General features: G+C 33.3%; 3 protein-coding genes across 4 annotated transcripts; 1 reads left to right on the forward strand and 2 right to left on the reverse strand.

The window, feature by feature from the left end:
* Window positions 1-1,087: 1,087 nt before the first annotated feature.
* LOC107413327 (two-component response regulator ARR11) lies at window positions 1,088-7,780 on the forward strand. The gene is made up of 6 exons (XM_060813428.1): window positions 1,088-1,238; window positions 2,321-2,470; window positions 2,583-3,362; window positions 3,478-3,581; window positions 5,127-6,114; window positions 6,227-7,780. The coding sequence occupies exons 1-5, from the start codon at window positions 1,088-1,090 to the stop codon at window positions 6,072-6,074; spliced, it is 2,133 nt and encodes a 710-aa protein (XP_060669411.1). The 3' UTR covers window positions 6,075-6,114; window positions 6,227-7,780.
* On the reverse strand, window positions 7,641-15,588 carry LOC107413350 (amino-acid permease BAT1 homolog). 2 transcript variants are annotated; one of them, XM_025071677.3, is made up of 8 exons: window positions 15,399-15,588; window positions 15,040-15,300; window positions 10,121-10,139; window positions 9,783-10,002; window positions 9,497-9,678; window positions 8,706-8,995; window positions 8,484-8,613; window positions 7,641-8,183 (listed from the first exon to the last, which is right to left on the reverse strand). In XM_025071677.3, the coding sequence occupies exons 1-8, from the start codon at window positions 15,509-15,511 to the stop codon at window positions 7,836-7,838; spliced, it is 1,563 nt and encodes a 520-aa protein (XP_024927445.2). In that variant the 5' UTR covers window positions 15,512-15,588; the 3' UTR covers window positions 7,641-7,835. The 2 variants fall into 2 exon arrangements, with proteins under 2 accessions (XP_024927445.2, XP_024927444.1); XM_025071676.3 differs by lacking the exons at window positions 15,040-15,300; window positions 15,399-15,588 and adding exons at window positions 10,764-11,024; window positions 11,173-11,771.
* A 2,048-nt stretch (window positions 15,589-17,636) lies between these two features.
* LOC107413319 (uncharacterized) lies at window positions 17,637-18,300 on the reverse strand. Its single transcript, XM_016021231.3, has one exon. The coding sequence runs from the start codon at window positions 18,203-18,205 to the stop codon at window positions 17,780-17,782; it is 426 nt and encodes a 141-aa protein (XP_015876717.3). The 5' UTR covers window positions 18,206-18,300; the 3' UTR covers window positions 17,637-17,779.
* Window positions 18,301-20,423: the final 2,123 nt, after the last annotated feature.

Below are 20,423 nucleotides of genomic sequence, written 5' to 3' on the forward strand. Positions count from 1 at the left end.
AATAAAAAAGAAAAGAAAAGAAGCTATTGTCAAAAATTGGATCAAATTAAAAACTGGCAGTTCAAAATCATTTTTATATCTCACAAAATAAAAGTAAAAAAAAAAAAAAATTTATAGTTTTACTTAGTCTTCTATTAATGGACGTATTAGTTTTTGATAAATGTGAAAGAGTTAATTGGTTTAATTTAAATTTAAATTGTATTGTAAAGTAAAATTAGCTGGTCAAAACTTCACTCTTTAAGGAATTTTTGTAAACAAAATAATTATTATTACATTCTTACTCAGAACTGAGCTGTATTTCCAAAAATGTATTTCACGAGAAATTATTAGCCTGTTAAATAACAAAATAATAAAAAAAGAAAATAAAATAGGAAGTAAATAACTTGTTACTTTTTTATTTAAAAGATTGGTTGAACATTGGTTTGACTATGACCTCCGGCCACTACTTTCCATATATTTATTAAGAACCCTAAAATTGATAATCGATTTTTTCATATTAATTTCAAAAAAAAAAATTCAAAACATTTAAAAATGAAATACCGCTAATATAACTTAAAAAAAATTTAAAAAGTGTAAAAACCACGTGGCGAAATTGAGGATAGGGATTTATTTATTTATTTCTGTTTAACTGTATTCACTGTACAAATAACCGTCAGGTTCGATTGGTTTTGGCTTTGTAGTCAAAACTGTGGGCTTTCTCAGAGGGGTAATAGCTGGTTGACCCCGTTGAACTACGACCATTGGAAATTGTACACGTGGTGTCTAATCATTGGTCAGATAGTGTGCCCCACATAGATTGGCCAATTCTGTTATTTTATTATTTTATATATATAAAAAAGCACCCCCGAAGTTCATGCGGCTGGTGATGCAAAGTGTTCTTCATCAACCTCACTCTGCCTCCGTTTCTCACTCCATTTAAGCCCCGTTTCATGAACCAAAGCTCACCACCTCTTTCACTTTTTGTATTTTTCTTTGTTTCTATCTTCCTTTCTCTGCTTCATCACCATCTTCATCTTCTTCAATTGGGTTTCAAGCTCTCTTTTTATCTGTCTCCGTTTGTTGTTCTTCTTGATGTTTTCTTCATGAGATGTGTTTGAAAATGGATGGAAATGGAATGAATTTTTCTGTCACTAAAATTGTCCCAAAAGCTGCGAATGGCCTTCATATCCTGGTGGTGGATAATGATACAGTTTCTCTCATGTATTTGGCATCAATGCTTGAACAATACTCTTTCAAGGGTAATTTAGATAAAATTAAATTAATAACAAAACTTAAAAAAAAAAAAAAAAAAAGTCTCCTTTCCTTGTTGCTTTTAATTTCTTTTACCCTTTTTCATGCTTTTGATGCTTTCAATGGTTATAATTAGTGACCAGGTCTGTTTCTTAGATTTTTTGTCTGCTACCTACCATATTGATGTTTATATATCCATATATATTATTTAAGTTCATGTTTTTTTATTTTATTTTAACATATAGATGATATATAGAATTCTTTTGTCTTACATTATATATATATTATTTATCGAATTTGGATGAGATTATTAAATTCTCTTTTAGTCATGAAGATTGACACCGTATCCTCAGAAATCTAGAAAAGATAGTTATAAACATAAGATCAGTAAGAAGACAGAAAAATGTTATTGATTTAAGTTGCTTCTTGATAAAGAGATTTCTTAGGATCATAGTAGTAGTGAATCATAACCAGATTTTCTTATTATTTAAGCCTTGTAATGATGGGTTTTTGTTCATCTGTGAAATTTTTTTTATGATGTTATAGTAAAACATATATGCTGCCATGAAAGTCTTTGCTTGATGTTCTAGATGTCAATTCTTCGTTTTAATTTTCCTGTCATAAGTTTCATTGATATTAATATTCTTCTTATTTTTGTGTTTGTGTTTAAATAATCTTATGTATCCACACTTTACTGAGAAATATAGTTTGTTTTAGTATTGAAACTGCATAAAACAAAAGGATAATCTATATCAAGCATAAAACATATCACAGATCTTAGGGCAATAAATTTTAAAGATGATGCAACATAAGAGTCAATCTATGGAAACTTTCAGCACAGAGCCATGGTAGTAGTTTAAACAGACATCAATCTAATAGAAAGTAAATCCTGTATGGTATATTTTATCTATTCATTTATGTTTTGTTTGTTCTTAATTGGAAAAACCTGTATACTTTATGTCAAGCATGGAAATACTGGTTTTTCTCATCTATTCTTTTTCGCGTAAGACGGTCTCTAAGAAAATTATATTTATGACTGTCCTCCACAACTTTGTTAAACTGGTGACTAGACTATGTATTTTTCTTTCAGTTACAACGACCGAACTAGCATCTGTTGCTTTGTCCATCTTACGGGAACAAAAGGAGCAATATAAACTTGTGATAGCTAACATGAACTTGCCAGATATTGACAACCTTGCTTTCCTGCATCTATTGCTTAAGAAAGACATCCCTGTCATACGTAAGCTGCTTCGATTTTAATTTATTTACTTGGTTTAATTATTGAAATGAAGTTTTTCTGATGTATGTATATGTATATTCATGTGTTTTTTCGTAACTTGATTACGAAGAAGTGATGTCTTCTGAAAGAAATGGAAACCTGGCCGGGAAAGCCCTGGCTCAAGGAGCATGCTATTTCCTACAGAAACCAATATGTTTGGAGGATCTGAAATTCGTGTGGCAACATATGTACCGGAAGATAAGAAAGCCAATGAAAGAAGTCTGTGAGGCAAATATTGAAAACAAGATGAATCATGGAAATGACTCTCGAGGTATTAAGATAAAAGAAACCGACAACGTGTCTAGGGCTCCCGAGAAAGGTAATATGATCAAGGAGCCAGGTGGAGTGTCTGGTAGGCCTCGCTGTCAAGGTATAATAATCAAAGAAGTTAATCATGCAACTAGGCCTCCCAATTATGAAGGTGGTAAGGAAGTTGGAGGTGTATCTGGTTCGGCCACTGTATGTAATTTGGATGGCATTCAAAATAGATATATGGTAACTGATCCAAATGGTAAGAAGAAGCAATTCGAAGGGCATCAAGTTAGCCTAGTTAATGAAAATCATGTCAAAGTTGTGCAGAACAGTTGCACTAAAGGGTCAATAACCACAGAGCAAAAGAAACAAGAAGGATTGAAAACAAGGAGACAAATAGATGATGAAGAACAACAGCAACAAGGGAAGAGAACTAAAGTAAACTCTGAACAGAAAAGCTCCCAAAGCCTAAAAACTAATGAGGAAGAAGGGGAAAGGAAGGATGATAGTAGTAGCTCCAATGAGAAACGATCACGTGTCGTTTGGAGCCCAGAGTTACATCTCAAGTTCACAGCGGCTGTTAGTGCACTAGGCGACAAAAGTAATTATCTTACCTCAGAAAGAATCCAATAATATATGTCGTTTAATATTTTCCCTTTATGTAAGCTACTTGTTTAGGAATTTTATGCTTCACCCTAATATATTGCTAATGCCAGCAGTTTCTTCTCTGTCATTTGATCCAGAAGCCCGGCCAAAACCAATTCTAGAGCTGATGAATTCTCCGAACATAACGCTACGCCAGGTTGCTAGCCATCTGCAGGTTCATTTCCATATGGTCACATCAATATTTTAATGAACTTAACTTTTTTTTATTTTTTATTTTTAAAGTTGTCTCTAGGTCAAGTCTTGTATGCATTATTTATCCATTCTAAGGTTTCATGGTTGGTTAATCACGGTAAAGCCAATTTTATCGCATTAATCATCCTAGCATTTCGAGGATCTGTTTTTATAAATCTATACAAATGTCATCTGGTATGGACTATTTTTATCTGATCAAAACTGTTTTCATTTTTGGTACATGATCTATCAACAATGTTCTTGATGCTGCCATATTTATCATATTTTTGTCACTATTTTTCCTGTGTGCGATGAACTTTTCAATTCAGAAAGTCATGGGAAACGTATTTGCTAGAATCCAAGTACTACTATGCATAGTAACCACATACCCCTTTGCCCTGCCATTTCCTTTCTGTTAGGTAAATCTAGAAGACAGCTAAAATTCTGTCTTGGAAAACAAAATTTATAAACCCTAGCACATTTGCTGGTTCAGGAAGCACGTTACTATAGCTGATACTTGTAGCTCAATTTCATTCTTCATAGATTATCTAACCATAAAGCTATTAAATAGAGAACATAAGAGTTTTATATAGATAGACATAGAATCATTAAGAAATTAACTAAATTAGTTCAGAAACTAAACATTTAATTTTATGATCTATGATAAATGTAGAGGCTACTTACCTTGGGAGTCTTCAATAAAATCAACGACACAAGTTGCCGGCAGGAATAAGAAAAAACCATCTAGTTACACTATTGTGATTACACAGTTAAGAGATTGTCACAGTAGATTGGTCTATAATGATGAATTTATTTCAAGTATTAAGATGTATATAACACGTATACATACCATGTAGCACTTGAAGCTTGATTTCCTTTAACCAATAATCCAAAATCCGAAACATCCTAATTTGCTGCTAAGAGCCTTCTTTATACCTTGCACCAGAAAGTTTAAAAGTCAGCTTCAGGCATTTCTTATTTATAATTTATACGAAAAACTACTATAAACTCTTAGTTTAGACGTCAGAACATGCAAATAAAACCACACAAACTCATGCATGCACATGACATGCACGTGTGCACACACACAGGCACAGGCACAGGCACAGACACATCTATATTTTTTTTAGCTTGCATAAGTTTAGAACAGATTCATGCGTTACTCTATATTCATAACTCTTTGAGGTACCATATTGCTGATTCATTTTCTTTTGAAATGCCTTCGACACTTCAGTACAATGGATTTCATATGTGACATTATAGTATTTTTACAGAAATGTTAAGAGAAGGTCAAAAGCTGAAATAAAAAAGTTAAACAGTTTGATAACACTGCTAATGCAAATTAGTTTATTTGTATATATTGTAAAAGAAGGTTATCTTGCTTATTCTGTTTTCTTTTCTTTTTATGTTACATTTGTTTTCTTTTTTCACTTTTGTTATAATTTTGGCAGTTTATATATAATATAGATTTTATTCTTTCTAATTTTTTTGTGCAAGTTCTCTAAACATTTTATTTCCTTACTTTCAGAAATACAAATCTCAAGTACAGAAAATTAATGAGACAAGCACAACCGATTTTCTTCCTGTAAGTAAATCAACCAGTTCCTATAGTAAAGCTGAATTTCCATCATTACTTGAGAGGCCAAGTGCTCTGGCAAGCCCACTTGGACAGCGAAGTTTGAGTTTTGGTGGTCGAGGTAGTACACAATTCACCGCCCCAAAATCTTTGGCTCAACCTGGACCAAGTTTATCCAGTGTTATCAACAATCACAGAACATCAAACCTGAATTCAGGACAAATGGACATCTCTCGCACTTTAAATTTATATCCTACCAATAATAACTCCAATGAGGTGCATATAGAAAATCATTCAATGCTTCAAAGGTCAAACCAGATTAGGAAAACCAGCAGCTTTAACAGTAATAATTTCGTGAACGAAAATATGAAGGAAATCCAGCCTTATCAAATTCAAGGGAGTGTCAGTCAAGTATCAGAAACAAACTTACCAAATTTGAGTTATGTGATCCCTGAGGCTGCTTCTCCCTGCATATCAGCGGATATGTCTCAACTTCTAAATGTACCTCCTTATGTGAATCATGCTCAAGAATTTGCTCCAGATTTGGCTGCTCCCTTTAATTCACAAAATCAAAACCAGTTGTCAGCAGGAGCTATGGGTAGAACTGACGTGCTGCAATCACAGCCAGCACAGATGACTTTAGGCAATGCAACCAACATAGAAAAATCTCCAAATGACTTCTTTGGTGGGAGCCAAAATGTGGATCCTACACCAGAACAGGTTGCTGCAAGTGGTTCGAACCAGAATCAATCTCTTCTGGATTACGCTAATCTCTTGAAATTTCTTGAAGATGATCTGGAGTACAATTGTCTTGACAGTGCACCAGATATTGGTGATATAGATCACTACTGTAAATGGCTAGAGCAAACTTTACATGGTAAAAGCAAAGATCCACAGTAATTTAACAAGTGCGCATTCTCAAAATATTTTACATCAGAAGGTCTGTCCGAAGCTTTCTTTTTACAATATAATGTGATTTGCGACATATATTGTTTGCTGCTTTAAAGGAAAGGTGGTGTACTATATCAAAGAGCTGTTTCTGGTTTTTGCAGGCAGCTCATGATGTGAATGTATCAAGCAAGACTGAAAAAGGGCAAAACATGGAGACCCATTTTATATGATTCTATGCAGTTTGATCCGCTTGAAGTATAAGTGGAGAGCTTATATGCCAAACTTTACTGTACAGAAGTTAAACTCTGCTGTTTTGATTGTCATTCTTCAATAGACTTCTTATATTTTCTAATTGTTGAACTCATAAGCTATGTTTATCAAGCTTTCCTGTATTGAAAATTCTGAATGCCTATCAAAATTACAGCTTTAATTCTGACATCTGCAGTCAAGATCTATCTATTACCAAGCATCACTTATTTGTTCATGATACAGATTAATCATTATATCCTGTCATTTTTGTACTCTATTGGGTGGAGATTTTGGGTAGGATGACAGTTCACACATATCCTCTGTAAGCGATGAAATTTTCCCCTTCAGGGAAAAGGGCAAACTGAGAACTGAGAATCTTTCATGCATGATTTGTCCTCTTATCTTCCTCTTTATAATGGTAAAGTTTATTTCAAATTCAAAAGTTTTGATAAAATCTCGCCTTATAAACCAAAACACATAAACCACTTCATATTAACTTGCTAAGTTGTAAAATGACAAACCATTTGTTTCCATGATGAGCAATAATAAATGGCTTTATAATGAGCTTTAAATGTTCTAACACGAAAGGGTGCAAAAAGGCTCTAATATTAGAAGGCCAAGCAGGTACAGAATTAACAACAATAAGTTCGTTATAGTGTGCTTAACTGCTAACTTAAGAAATGTGAGAGGAACTACTTCATGATCTTAGCCAGTGAACAACAGCTAATGCTGAACACAAAAATTTTATGATCTAGGGACTTGAATAAATGAATGAATATATTTACATGAAAATAAAGAAAACCTACAACCCTGGCCTTTGCTGACATTCAATTGCTTTCATGATCAATTAATAGTTTTCCGTACAGAAATTTTGACAATAGAGGTGGCAATTTCCCTGTTAAATGAATGAATATGAATCTGTCGAGATGTTTGAGAGAAAGATGCATCCAAAAACCATTACAGGTAGAAAGAAAATTTGAGAAAGGTATATACTTAGGCTGAGCCTACATTTTTAATAATCTTTTCTTGGCAAAATTTAAAACTCTAGATGGGAAAGTGATCCTGTCATACGGGACTTTTACAGATTCCACTAAAATCCAACTCAGAAGATGAAAGAGGCCACCAGTATCAGCTCTAGTATTCAATTAAGATTTAAATCTTAAACTCAACAGAATAAAAAAATAAAAAAATAAAAAAATGATGGCCACCGGTACCACATGCAATGACTCCAACACCACGCCAGTGGATTACCATATATCAAGATATACAGAATAAGTAATTGGCTACTTATAAAAATTTTAAATGCCATAAAAGGAAAACAAGAAAAAATAAAATTATATATTATATTAATGCTTCTAACAATGAAAATATTGTATACATACATAACTTCATGTATTAATGCTGATCATAGAACCTCTAAACCAGCTGAACTCTCGAGATTGAAGACAAATGGAAATTTTTTTTTTCCCCCATATTTTACTGCTGTTTTTAGGAATGAAATTTTTTAATGTATACAGAATTTTATGCATCAATGTTGGTAATAGGACCTCTAAACCAGTGCCGAGCTCTCAAGATCCAAGAAGAAACAGTAAGAATGAACAAACCACCAACTGCAACAGGAGTATAATTGAGTGTCTCAATGGTAATTGGGTAGGCAACTGGCAGTGAGAAGAGAACTGAGATTGTTGCGACCCAAATAACTGCAACCCAACCAACAAGGATTCCATAGCGGCCCAAGTTGAAGGGTCCTGGGACAAATGACTTGCGTGCCAAAGTCACTCTGAAGAAGATGGGTAAGGCATAAGCAATGTACAGTCCAATTGTAGCTATAGACACCATTGCATTAAATGCCACTATGCTTCCAAGAGACTGCAAAAGGTTGAAAGCAACAGGTATATGATTAGTACTTGAAGGAGAAAAACAGAGAAGTTTTATTCAAGGTAGAGATTAGAGTCTTGGTGAATGAGTTTTTCTTTTTTAACAAAGTTAACATGACTTGGAAGTGGTGCCTTATCCAGGTGCATTCCAACAGTTATTCACCAAGCTCGGGTCATATTTAAAGAATTGCACTGAGTTTTCAGGATATAGATATTTTGCATAATTACAGTGGTAGATGACCATAGTAATGCAGAACAAAACTTAAAGAAAATAAATGAATGATTTCATTACCGTCAGTGCCATGCAAAATGATATGAAAGCAGACAGCCAAACTGCATTAATGGGAACTTCCTGCTTGTTCACTTTATGCCAAAGCGATGAAAATGGCATGGCACCATCTCTAGAGAATGCATAAGCCATCCTGGGAATGAAAATCACGATAAGTAGCTAAGAGAATAAACATCCCCCAGTGATTCCTGTTAGATGAGAAAACTAGAAAAGACATATTTTTACCTGGAGTTGCTAGTAACTGAACTCATACCACAGAAAAATATGGCAACACCAACTATTCCTAAGCATATAATTCCCCCAACTCCACTGCCATATCTATTCTTGAATGCTAGATAAAATATTTCAGCAATGGCATAGCCACCAGCATCATTATTTTCATCCAGAAGGAATGGGATGTTGGTAACAGCAAAGGTGATACCAAGTATGTAACCGAATCCAACAATAATAGATATCCCAATGGCACTAATTATTCCTCTTGGGCCATTTTGATCAGCGTTTTTGGTTTCCTCTGTCTGGAAAACAAATTTTAAAGGAAAGAGGAAGCTTAAGTTTCAGTCATCCGACTAGCTATTAAAGTCATTATCAGAAAAAGACAGAACAGAAGTTACCAAGCCCAACTCAGAAAAAGAACAAGTTTCAGTTCCAGAAAATCATATACTGGCCAGGTCACTAATTCAAATTGAGAAAAGTAGTTAGAATGCAAACAGTAAATAATTTTGTAAGTTGCTGTGTGGCCCTGGGATATGGTTTGAAATAGACCAGCTGACTTCAATGAACTGAAAAAATCAATATTACTTCAAGCTTGGATACACAAATTAAAAATGAAAAATCAGGTAGTGTGTTTTTTACTTCCACACTGTGTGTAAGTTAATAAATGTCATTGTGCATCTTCTTGAGAAATAGCATGTTATTGGGTCAAGCTAACAGTATCTCAACATTTATATGTTATATGTGAAAATTTCCGCATTTTCTTACAGCTTCTCAAAGCAGTAATTTATTTGACAAGAACTTACCATGTGAGCAGATGCATCATACCCAGTTAGGGTATACTGACTCATTAAAAGCCCCAAAACGAAAATGTAAACTGTGCTGCTGATACCTTCCCCATTATCAGTGTTGAAGTGAGTAAAAACAAACTTGGCACTAGCTCTCTCAGTTGCAACCAAAGGAATTAGAATCATGAGTACGAAAACACCTAAAATATGTCAAGACTCATTTGAGATCCAAGAAGCAGATAGACTTAAGTATTAAACAATGAAAATTTAGGAAAGAGAAAAGAACTGGTAAAGTTATTCATACCAACAATATTCCATGCAGCAGCCAACTGTCCAAAGAAAGATAACAATGAGATAGGAAGACTGTTAATGATAGCATGTAAAAGCAAAATTCCCCCATGGAAACCAATAATTGTATACTTAGAGGCCTCATATCCACCGCCATTTTTTCCACCTGTGCTAAGGAGAATGATTACTTCAATCAGCTGCGCAAGTGAGAAATCTATACTTGTTGTGACTGCCCACTGCAAATAAAAACGTATCCAAAGTTCTTAGAGCTTTTAACAGACAGATACAAAAGAAAAGCTCCTTCACACACTAGATAATTGTAGAACTTCAAATTCCAGAACTTCTATTATGTACCTGACCAACAATGTTGAACCTGCAAGCAATAAAAATCATTTACTGCATATCAGAGGATGCCATACTGGAAGAAAAATTCGACATTCATAAGGAAAAAGCTGACCGACAGTAAAAGTTTCACAGACAAACGGATTCCAGATTAAGATGGCATGTAAACAAAGTTTTGTTCTTTCCAAACAGATCAATGGAGAAGGCTAACGTAAAAAGTTCGCTAACTGGGAATGTCAGAGACTACCTATTGCGTCCCCATTTTCCATTTCAATATCCAATAAAATTCATCTACTCACGTTTACAAGTTAATCGCACATATTCTATGACAAAACATTTCATTATGTACCACATGGACATGAATAATGTAATTATATATCAAGTCAGACCTTAAGTCAACATTTCCAAACTTTATTTGCCATTCCATTTATCCTTATTACTTAACTACACAAGGCCCTAGATCGACCTTGATCATTCATCCCCTAAACTAACTCTTATAAGGCCCTAGATATGATGGAAGCAAAGTGCACACGACCTACACTTAACCCGTAACTATTCAGCACTTGAAGAGTCATATACTGACTTTCTAATGAGCTAATGGTTAAGACGAAACGAAAATTCAGTCGGCAATAAAATAGCAAAACAGAATTATTACCAGCCAGTCAACCATGAAGCAAAAGGTGCCCATTTTGGGCCGGCAAGTTTGGCACTCCAATAGTAGAGACCACCAGAAGTTGGGTAAGATGAGCAAATCTCAGCCATGGATAACCCAACTATCATGGTGAAAGAACCAGCTATAAACCACCCATAAACAATAGAAACCGGACCACCAAATCTTAGACCATTGTTATAAAGGGTGGTTACACCAGTAAGCACTGATATGATTGAAAACGAAATGGCAAAATTCGAAATGACCCTGCAATTCCCATCAAGATCCCAGTGAACCAAAATAACCTCAAAGCAAAAAACCATATCAAACTGAACTTAGTACTTACAAGTTTTCTATCTAAGTTCAATGAATTGGGATCTTAAAACAAAAACAAAATGGGTATTTAGGAAATTACGACATATCACGTTTGAGCTCCTGCTTGTAACCAAGCTCATGAAGACGGGCATGGCCTGAGTCCAAAGAACCGTTTCCATTTTGGGGCAGATGAGATGGGAGTACCAGTTTTTCACCACTAGACACCATCTTCATCCAGCAAACAGAAAAAAATAATAAGAATAATAATTACAGAGAAAGTTAAGAGTTTGGTATTTGCCAATCTTCCAACCAATATGAAGAAGGAGAGAAATCAATATCTTCTTCTTCTTCTTCTTCTGCTTCTTCTTTCCCTCAGTTCTTGGAAACTAATCAAGTAGGTTGTCTGAAAGCGGCAACCCAGCAATCTTTCCCATTCCCATTAGCAATCTCATAAATTCCAAATGTCAACTCCGATTAAAATAAAAGAGAAAAAAAGTACAAATAAACAAAACTTTCTCTTAATGGGATCTCATGGAGGCTATGAGTCAACAAGGAAAGAATAGTTTAAAGAAATAATAGAAATACAGCTTAGCCAAGCGGAAATATCTGATACATAAGTAATGTGGTCTATTGGAGTTGCCCACTTCGCTCTCGTAGTTTTTTATATTCTGTTATTGCATCTATTGGTTGGCAGTTTTGACATTTTCTTTCTCTGACGAGATTGGAGTTTTATAGAATTTATAATTTTGCTTATTATTTTGACAATCTTTTCTAAATGTAATTAAATCAACCAATAGAATAGATACTTTGTTCCCAGTTTCAAAAAATAAATAAATAAATAAAATATGGTATTAGATACTCAGTACTGTATAAGAATCTTTGATTCTGATAATCAACTTGCTTATTTTGGTCTAACATACTTTTCCACGTCAATATTTATTTCATTCCCGTATCATAAAACAAAAAGATATGAATAATAAAAATAATAACAACATATTCTAAAAGCTTTCATGATTGCTTTTTTAATACATAAAAATATAGAAAACCAGCAAATAATATATATATATATATATATATATAAAAGATCAAAGTAGGTGATATTTTGTGATGGGTACAGAAACACGAAAAGTTTACCCCCCCAAAAAAAAAAAAATTATAAAAACACGAATTAACAAGGCTCTCAAAAATTTGCGCACGTTGATATTATTATTGGATTGCGTGCTGATAAGAAGAGAAAGAAGTTAGATCTTTGAGCACGACAATTAAGTGCGATGTGTGAGTAACACAGTTCACACTTGGCAGAGCTTCAGAAGTCATAGGGTGGCTGGCAGATTTGGTTGTAGTAAAATGAAGAACACAAAAATATCTTCTTCTTCTTCTTCTTTTTTAATTTATTTTTTTTCTCATGAAATATCTAACTGTTTAGATGACGTCATTAATCAAATTTTGCTATGCATTTCAACTCTTGACTTTCTCACACCTTTGGTATTCTTCTTAGATGTCGGGACAGCCCAATATGAATTGAGTATTCTTATTTGTTGAAACAAAAGAGTATTGAAAAGCCAATAATATATATATATTTTTTCTTATTTTTCATATGCATACTGTTTCATTGTTGATCGGCTTTAATGTTATTGCCAAGTGATTTGGAATTTTTCTTTTACAAGAGGAATTAATAGTTTTTGGGTTTCAAAGTAATTTGTGGATGATTGAATACTTCTTGTTTGGATTTTTTTTTTTAATAATTTTGCAAAATTATTTATGTATATTGTGGGAGGTACGAAATTGAGATTAAAAAACAGATATACTCAATTTTTTTTTGGATAAAAATTATTGTTTCCTTAATAATGATTCTTTCCACCTTTAATATAAATATATTCCTAGATTAAAAAATAAAAATAATAATAATTCTACTTGCAAAATTTAAAATCTATAAAGACATTTTTATTAGGAAAAACTATACTATTACTATTATCCTCTTTCTTTTGTAAATTTTACAAATCTATTTTTATATTTTTAAAACTTACATATAAACACCATATATATATTTTTTTGGGGCAAAGGTAACCAATTTTAATAAAATCTTTTACCAAAAACACCAATTTTAATAAAATCAACTACTACTTTTAATCCAACAGATAAATTAGATTTCAATTTTTTACTCATAACAAATCATTCCTATAACTGCCAAAAGTTAAGTAATCTTAAAACCAGTAACAACATTAAATTTGGGAAAAATAAAATCAACTACTTCTTTTAATCCAACAGATAAATTAGATTTCAATTTTTTACTCATAACAAATCATTCCTATAACTGCCAAAAGTTAAGTAATCTTAAAACCAGTAACAACATTAAATTTGGGAAAAATAAGAGGATGAACCTAAAGTACAACAAAAAAGAAATATCACCAAAAAAAAAAAAAAAGTACAAGGAAAGAGAACCAAGATATTAAATGTTATTTAGAAATTTGGTAACACATTCAAATCCAATGGTCCAATCCACCAAATGTGCCTCCCTAGCCCCAAAAAACTGCCTAAACAGGGCCCACATTGGAGACTGTTGTATACAATAGAAAAGAATTGGGTCAAGCTAGATCCAAAATTGAATATCTTGTCTAAGCCCAAGGTTTCATAATTGGGCTATGAGGATAAGGTCATATATTGGGCCCACAACGAACTTTGGAATCATTTTGAAATGAACAAAGGAGAACAGGGGTAGAAAATGAGGGAGTGACTTCAAAGCTTCTCCTGCCTAATCACACAAAATATTCGTAGGATTTGTTTCGTAGAGAGGAAAAGTACCAAGGAAATGGGAAAAGAGAGAGGAGGAAGGAAAGAAATTCCATCCCTGGAATGTAAATGAGAAAGGTAAAGATAGTGGATACACTCTCCCTCCAAATCCATCTACATTTGAGAGTAAAAAGGTTGGTTATGGCTAATAATGTTAATGCAATTGTCATTAAACCCTTTTCAATTTCTAGTCCAAGTGATCATTTGTAACTAATTCCAATAATATTTAGCACTTTCAATACCATATTAAATCATTTTTTTTAATATATATTTTTTATCTTTTATATCATATTCATTCTCCTTATTTTCTTTCCTTCCTGTCTATTAAATAAAGATTAAAAATTTAATTTTATAATAAAAAAACTTACCAAATAAGACGAAGAACATGTACATAGATATCTACTTCATCATTTTGTTTAACTCTACATATCCCTTCTACTTTCTTTCCTTCCTACTAAACAAACACTCAAAGGAAGAGGTTTTTGCTAAATGCGTGAAAAAATTGCTTAAAGCTTAGTTATATAATCTATAACAAAGCATTACCGATGACATATGATTAACAATTGGTGGTTAGAAACTCAAACCTAAGACTTACCTACACCAAATCACCAGTTTAGTATGATCTCCTTTAAGTTGATTTAAATTTAACCATGGCTACTTTTTTCCCTTCCAACCAAACTCGGGCTAAAGGAAGAGGCTGCTGCTGAATGTTCCAAAAACTTCCTTTAAACTAGTAGTGTTATAACCCAAGACAAAGCATTACCACTGACATATGGATCACAATCGGTGGTTAGAAGCTGAAACCTAAAACTTACCTACACCAAATCACTAGTCTGTGATGACCCTCGTTTAAGTTTGAGAAAGCTAAGCTAAATCCTTCATCATACAACATTTCTCCAAAAGCGAGCTAATATACCGTTATTTAATTTATATTGGTCCTTGTCTACTTTTCAAAGATCAATCCCTAATATGATAGACTAAACAATAAACAACGACAGGTAAGAATTTCTCCAACATAACTATTTTTTTTTTTTATAAAATAAATATTTTAATATTTACACAAACCAAAACAATCCACGTGTAAAGTTTCCATCCAATTAACTTTATTCAGCTTAAAAAAAAAAAAAAAAATCAGAAATCAGAAAACAGAGTGCCAATTGAGGTATTTGGGACGTACCAGCCAGTGATCCAGGAGGCGAAAGGTCCCCAGTCGTCGCCCGAGAGCTTGGCACTCCAGAAGTAAAGTCCACCGGAAGTTGGATAAGCAGAACAAATCTCAGCCATTGAAAGACCCACGATCAGTGTGAATATGCCCACAATTGGCCACCCATAAACCATTGTTACAGGTCCTCCATAGGTAAGCCCTGTGCCGTACGTTGTATTCAAACCCGTCAGAACTGATATAATCGAAAATGTCAACGAAAAGTTCGATATCGCCCTGCCTCCCAACGAAGAATTTCAGCCCCAAAATGCAAAGAAAATTGAAGAAAATATTGAATTAAATAAAGAAATCGAAGAGATGGAATGAATATGTACGAAAGCTTGCGACTGAGTTCTTGCTTGTAACCCAGTTGATTCAATCGACTATCATCGGAAATAATGGTCTCGTTATCAAGAAGAAGGTGACAGCAGGGTTCATCATCTTCCATGGTTCTGAGATTGATTCAGGAGGGTTTCTAGTTTAATTTTTCTCTGTAATTAACAAAGGAATTGTGAAAGTGTTGGAGGTTTAGAAAAATAAAAAAAGAATCACTGAGCCAACTGTATTGGAGACCAGTATCAATGACATGAAACACTGAAAGTACTAAATAAATATGGAAAAGAAAAGGTCATAGTTTCGCCACTCAAATTTGTTGGTTTTTACATTTTTTAAGTACATCATAATTATACAATTATTATTATTATTGTTGTTATGATTTTTGTGGGGCTATCATACAGTCATACAATTATAATATAGCAAACAAAGGTTCATTAAATTTTTTTCTCCTTTTTCTTGATTTAGCATAATTTAACGTCAAATAATATTACAATTGTTATATCTCTTAATACATTTGACCTTATAATATTAACCTGGTAAAAAGTAGTAATTCGATTAAAATAAAGGCCATAATCATGTAAAATTTATATTTGCTTTTGAGTGAAATTCTCTTATGTTTTGGGTGGTCAATCAAATCAATAAAAACTTTTAATTGAAAAAGAAAAAGTTCATTCCAAAGGAGGGGTTAAAGCGTTGCAAATACCAATCAAATTTCATATTTGTTTTGATTTTAATTGTTCTATCTCTCTCTCTCTCTCTCTCTCTCTCTCTCTCTCTCTCTCTCTCTCTCTCTCTCTCTCTCTCTCTCTCTCTCTCTCTCTCTCTCTCTCTCTCTCTTTCTTTTTTCTTGAGTGTTTGCTAATTGCTATGATTGAAGTTTGGATTTTTATAGGATTTAAGATTCAATTGACATAGATATATATGTGCACTGGGTTTAATTTGTTGAGTCAAATTGATCTCTCACATAGTTTGGAGGTAGGTAATCACATGAATGAACTACTTAGTTTTTAGTTCAGTTGTGAGATTCCATGTTGGTCGGAAAGGAGAATGAAGCATGCTTTATAAAAGGGTGTTGATATATTTTTCTTAAAACATGTTCCCATGAGGGAAGTAAAACCGTGAGGGGTAGGATTGAGCTCACCACCTAGCTTCCAAAGCGGACAATATCTCCATTGAGCTTGGGAGGTCCGGACCAGTGAGACTGACAGGTGAAGGGGTGGGATTCTTAATCACAGATACGCGTTCCCATGAGGGCAATAAAATCGTGAAGGGTAGGATTGGACTCACCACCTAGCTTCCAAAGCAGACAATATCTCAGTTGGGCCTGGGAGGTCCGAACCAATGGACTGGCAGGTGAAGGGGTAGGACCCCTAACCACAGATATGCGTTTTGATAAAACCGTGCGAACTGGACCCAAAGCGGACAATATCTCATTTATATGTACTGAGCTATTTCAGTTGGTATCAGAGCTAGACTCGGATCGGTGTGCCAGCGAGGATGCTGGGCTTCAATGGGGGTGGATTGTGAGATCCCACATCGGTCGAAAAGGAGAACGAAGCATGTCTTATAAGAGGGTATGGATACCTTTCCCTTGAGACTCATTTCCATGAGGAAAGTAAAACCGTGAGGGATAGGATTGGACTCACCACCTAGCTTCCAAAGCGGACAATATCTCCGATGGACCTGGGAAGCCCGTGCCAATGGGACTGGTAGGTGAAGAGGTGGGATCCCTAAGTGGGATCCCTAACCACAGAGACGTGTTTTGACAAAACTGTGCGGGCTGGATCCAAAAAGGACAATATCTCATGTGGATGGACTGGACTGTTACATCAATGCCATGGATGAAACCATAATTATAATATGGACTATAAACTATATAATAACCACATGACATGTAGCTGGATTTATCTGATTTAGTGTTTATTTATTTTGTTTTCCATAAAATACAAAAACGTTAAGTACTATTGTGCCTTTATGTAGAAGTTCATAGAAATTGAATCTCCAATTCCAATACATATAACATAAAATGAGAATTAATTATCGGTATATAAAATTGACAATGCATGTCAACAGGAGCATAGCTTTACACTAGAATATTTTTTTTCATTTTAGACCAAGGATTTACATATATAAATTCCATAGAAGAATAATTAAAATTTAATAGGGTCACGAAAAATTAATCACAATTATGGCTTGGCTTTGAACTTGGAAGATGATTTACATACAAAATTTTACAATTTAATTACACCCCAACTTTGGGTTACACCAAGATAATTTGGGAAAAAACACAAAACATTAAAGAATTGAAGATGAAATACACATGAAATATTTTATCAAAAACAGTCACACAAATTGAATATTGTTTTTCTTCAATATTTTATCAACAAGAAGCAACTTGACTACGAGAAGCAGCAAACCTCTTGTAAATCTCCAAAACCAATCTACTATCAACTTCTTCACCACAAGAAACCACTGAAATCTGTTGGTCTTTTGCAACAACTCTTTTTCCTGCAAATCCAACACGCTTTGATGTTGCAACATTTCCTGCTAGCCCTATCATCATGTCAACATAAGAATCATGGAACTTAGCCAAAAGCTTCGCCGGCGAAACAAGTTTCAATACTCTCAGCTTTGGTAACGCCCTAATCTTCCAAGAGCATCGACGACGAGAATGAGTTTCGTTATCCCCAAGTCTTTCTACTTTCAGCTTCCTCTTGATTTTGTTTGATCCACTTAGCCTTTGGTATCTTCTCCTCCTCCAATACCTCTTCAAGTTTTCATAGTAAGAAGAGGAAACAATATCCATTGCTATATATATATATATATATATAAACTTTTTGATAGTGTTTGGTTTATAGGAAACAGAAAGAAAATAAGAGCGATTTAATCCTTAAAAGAGAGGATTATATAAACTTTTGAGAGAATTAATTGGTGGGAAGAGAAGAAAGTAAGAGGAGTTTATATAGAAGGTTGAATAGAAATGGTGCAAGTAAAATTTTTTTGAACGATGGGCTTGGTCTGACACACCCTGTGAAAGCTAAAAGGTACTAGCTGCTGGATAGAGAAGACAAACGAGTTTTCATATTTGGTCAATGTTTTCCCTAGCTGCTGGATAGAGAAGACAAACGAGTTTTCATATTTGGTCAATGTTTTCTCTTTCTGACCATGTAAAAGTTATTTTTTTAATACAATATTGACTAATTAAATACGTATTCTTAGGCTAATATATATATTTATTAATTAAATCGATCCATTGAAAGGTCTAAGGCTCTAAATTTGACCTCGACATCATCTTTCTTTGCATTCAAACAAAACATTTTTGCTTTATTTTTATAATATTATATTTAATGTTTTGTTTATAGTTTATAACTCGTCCTTGTTCGTACCAATTCATACTTTTTCCTCACTGCTAGTATTGTGCTAAGTCTAAGTCATTATTTGATTTTGACTTTATCTATCAGCTATAAATAAAGTATATTTTAGAAAATTTTTTCGTAAAATCAATTAACAAAATTAATATGAAGTATATTGTATTTATTTTTTAGCTTAGTTATTAAGCCATTTATGTTTATTATTGGAAGTTCATGATTTCAAAACATTAAGATGGAAAAAAATTATTATAAATGATAAAAAAATTATGTAAAGAAGTATCATAAAGCCAAATTATGTATAATTATGTCCCTGCTTTTTTTTTTTCCACTAGCCTCGAAAAGCCATGATTTATATCAAGTAATAGATAGGCGACTAGCAATTGCAAAGTAAGGAATATTTTCAAATAAATTTGCAGTTAATTAATGTTTAAGTAGGTTCACCAAAAAAAAACATTATTGTTTAATTAGAATATGTTTTCCAACTTACATAGTGGTAATGTGTATACTCATTTATATGTGAGGGTTCAAAAAATTAGAACATGCTTCCATCGTGCATGTAGTCTTCTCTAATCTTGTCTGTCTATGTATGAAAATTTTGACTGTACCTCATTTTGTCTGGAAGTGTATGAAATTTGGCCCTACTCTAGACTTATTGTCACAATAACATAAACAGCATATTAAAGTAATAAACTATTTATTTATTTAAACTATTTGCACATTGCTAGTGTTTCAATTTACAAGGTAATTAATGCATGTATCCATCTTTGATGAATCATTTTGTCCTTATACGAATGAAATATTTTGACTTATTTTTAGACTTATCGTCGTATAAAAAGAAATTTAGGCTATATTATAATATGTTGGAAACCTTGAATTTTCTATCGTTTGATTGAGAGAAAAAAACAATGTGAAGAACAAAATGAAAATAAAATATAACAATCAGTACAAATTTGAATCTGTTTTCACTTTTCCTTTCCTCAATGGATTCCTATCTCTTCTAACATAGGATTGATATGTCTTATAGGCTGCCAGAATGCATTGGGTAATGTAAAGTAACAAAATTGTTAAGATAATTTAAATCAGTATATCATATGCGCAGACTGACTAAAATGATCTCATTATATAATCATATCATGGAATATGATATAATCTCGCCTAATATATCATTCTATTGCAATATTAAACATAAATATGTGATGACGACGAAGCAGGACACATATGTTTTTGATGTCCATGCCAATCTTCACCAGGTGGAGGCAAGGCTGTCTATTCTGCTTTGTTTTGTTTGTTTTCTGCTCTATTTTTGGAACCGTTTCGCTAGGTTTTCTTTCCTTCTTAAATTGGATGGCGTTGGCTAAGTTTTACAAAAACATTTTATCCTATTTTAGTAATGGACTTTGCTTTTAATGTAGAAATAAACATTAAAAATAAGGATTAGAAATGGAATTTCTAATGTTGGAAACGGAAAAAATAGTTCGAAAGGAACATATTTAGGAGTTTCTCAGTGTCACTGAGTTATGTGTACGTTTGATTTCACAATCGATTGTTGGGGTCATTCTGGTTCATATTTGATAACAAATCCTTTTTAGATGAGATTTGTGTTTACATTAAAATTGACATATGGTTCACAACTACCTAAAACTTGCCTACACC

This window comes from Ziziphus jujuba, chromosome 12 (assembly GCF_031755915.1).
Source record: "Ziziphus jujuba cultivar Dongzao chromosome 12, ASM3175591v1".
NCBI lineage: Eukaryota > Viridiplantae > Streptophyta > Magnoliopsida > Rosales > Rhamnaceae > Ziziphus > Ziziphus jujuba.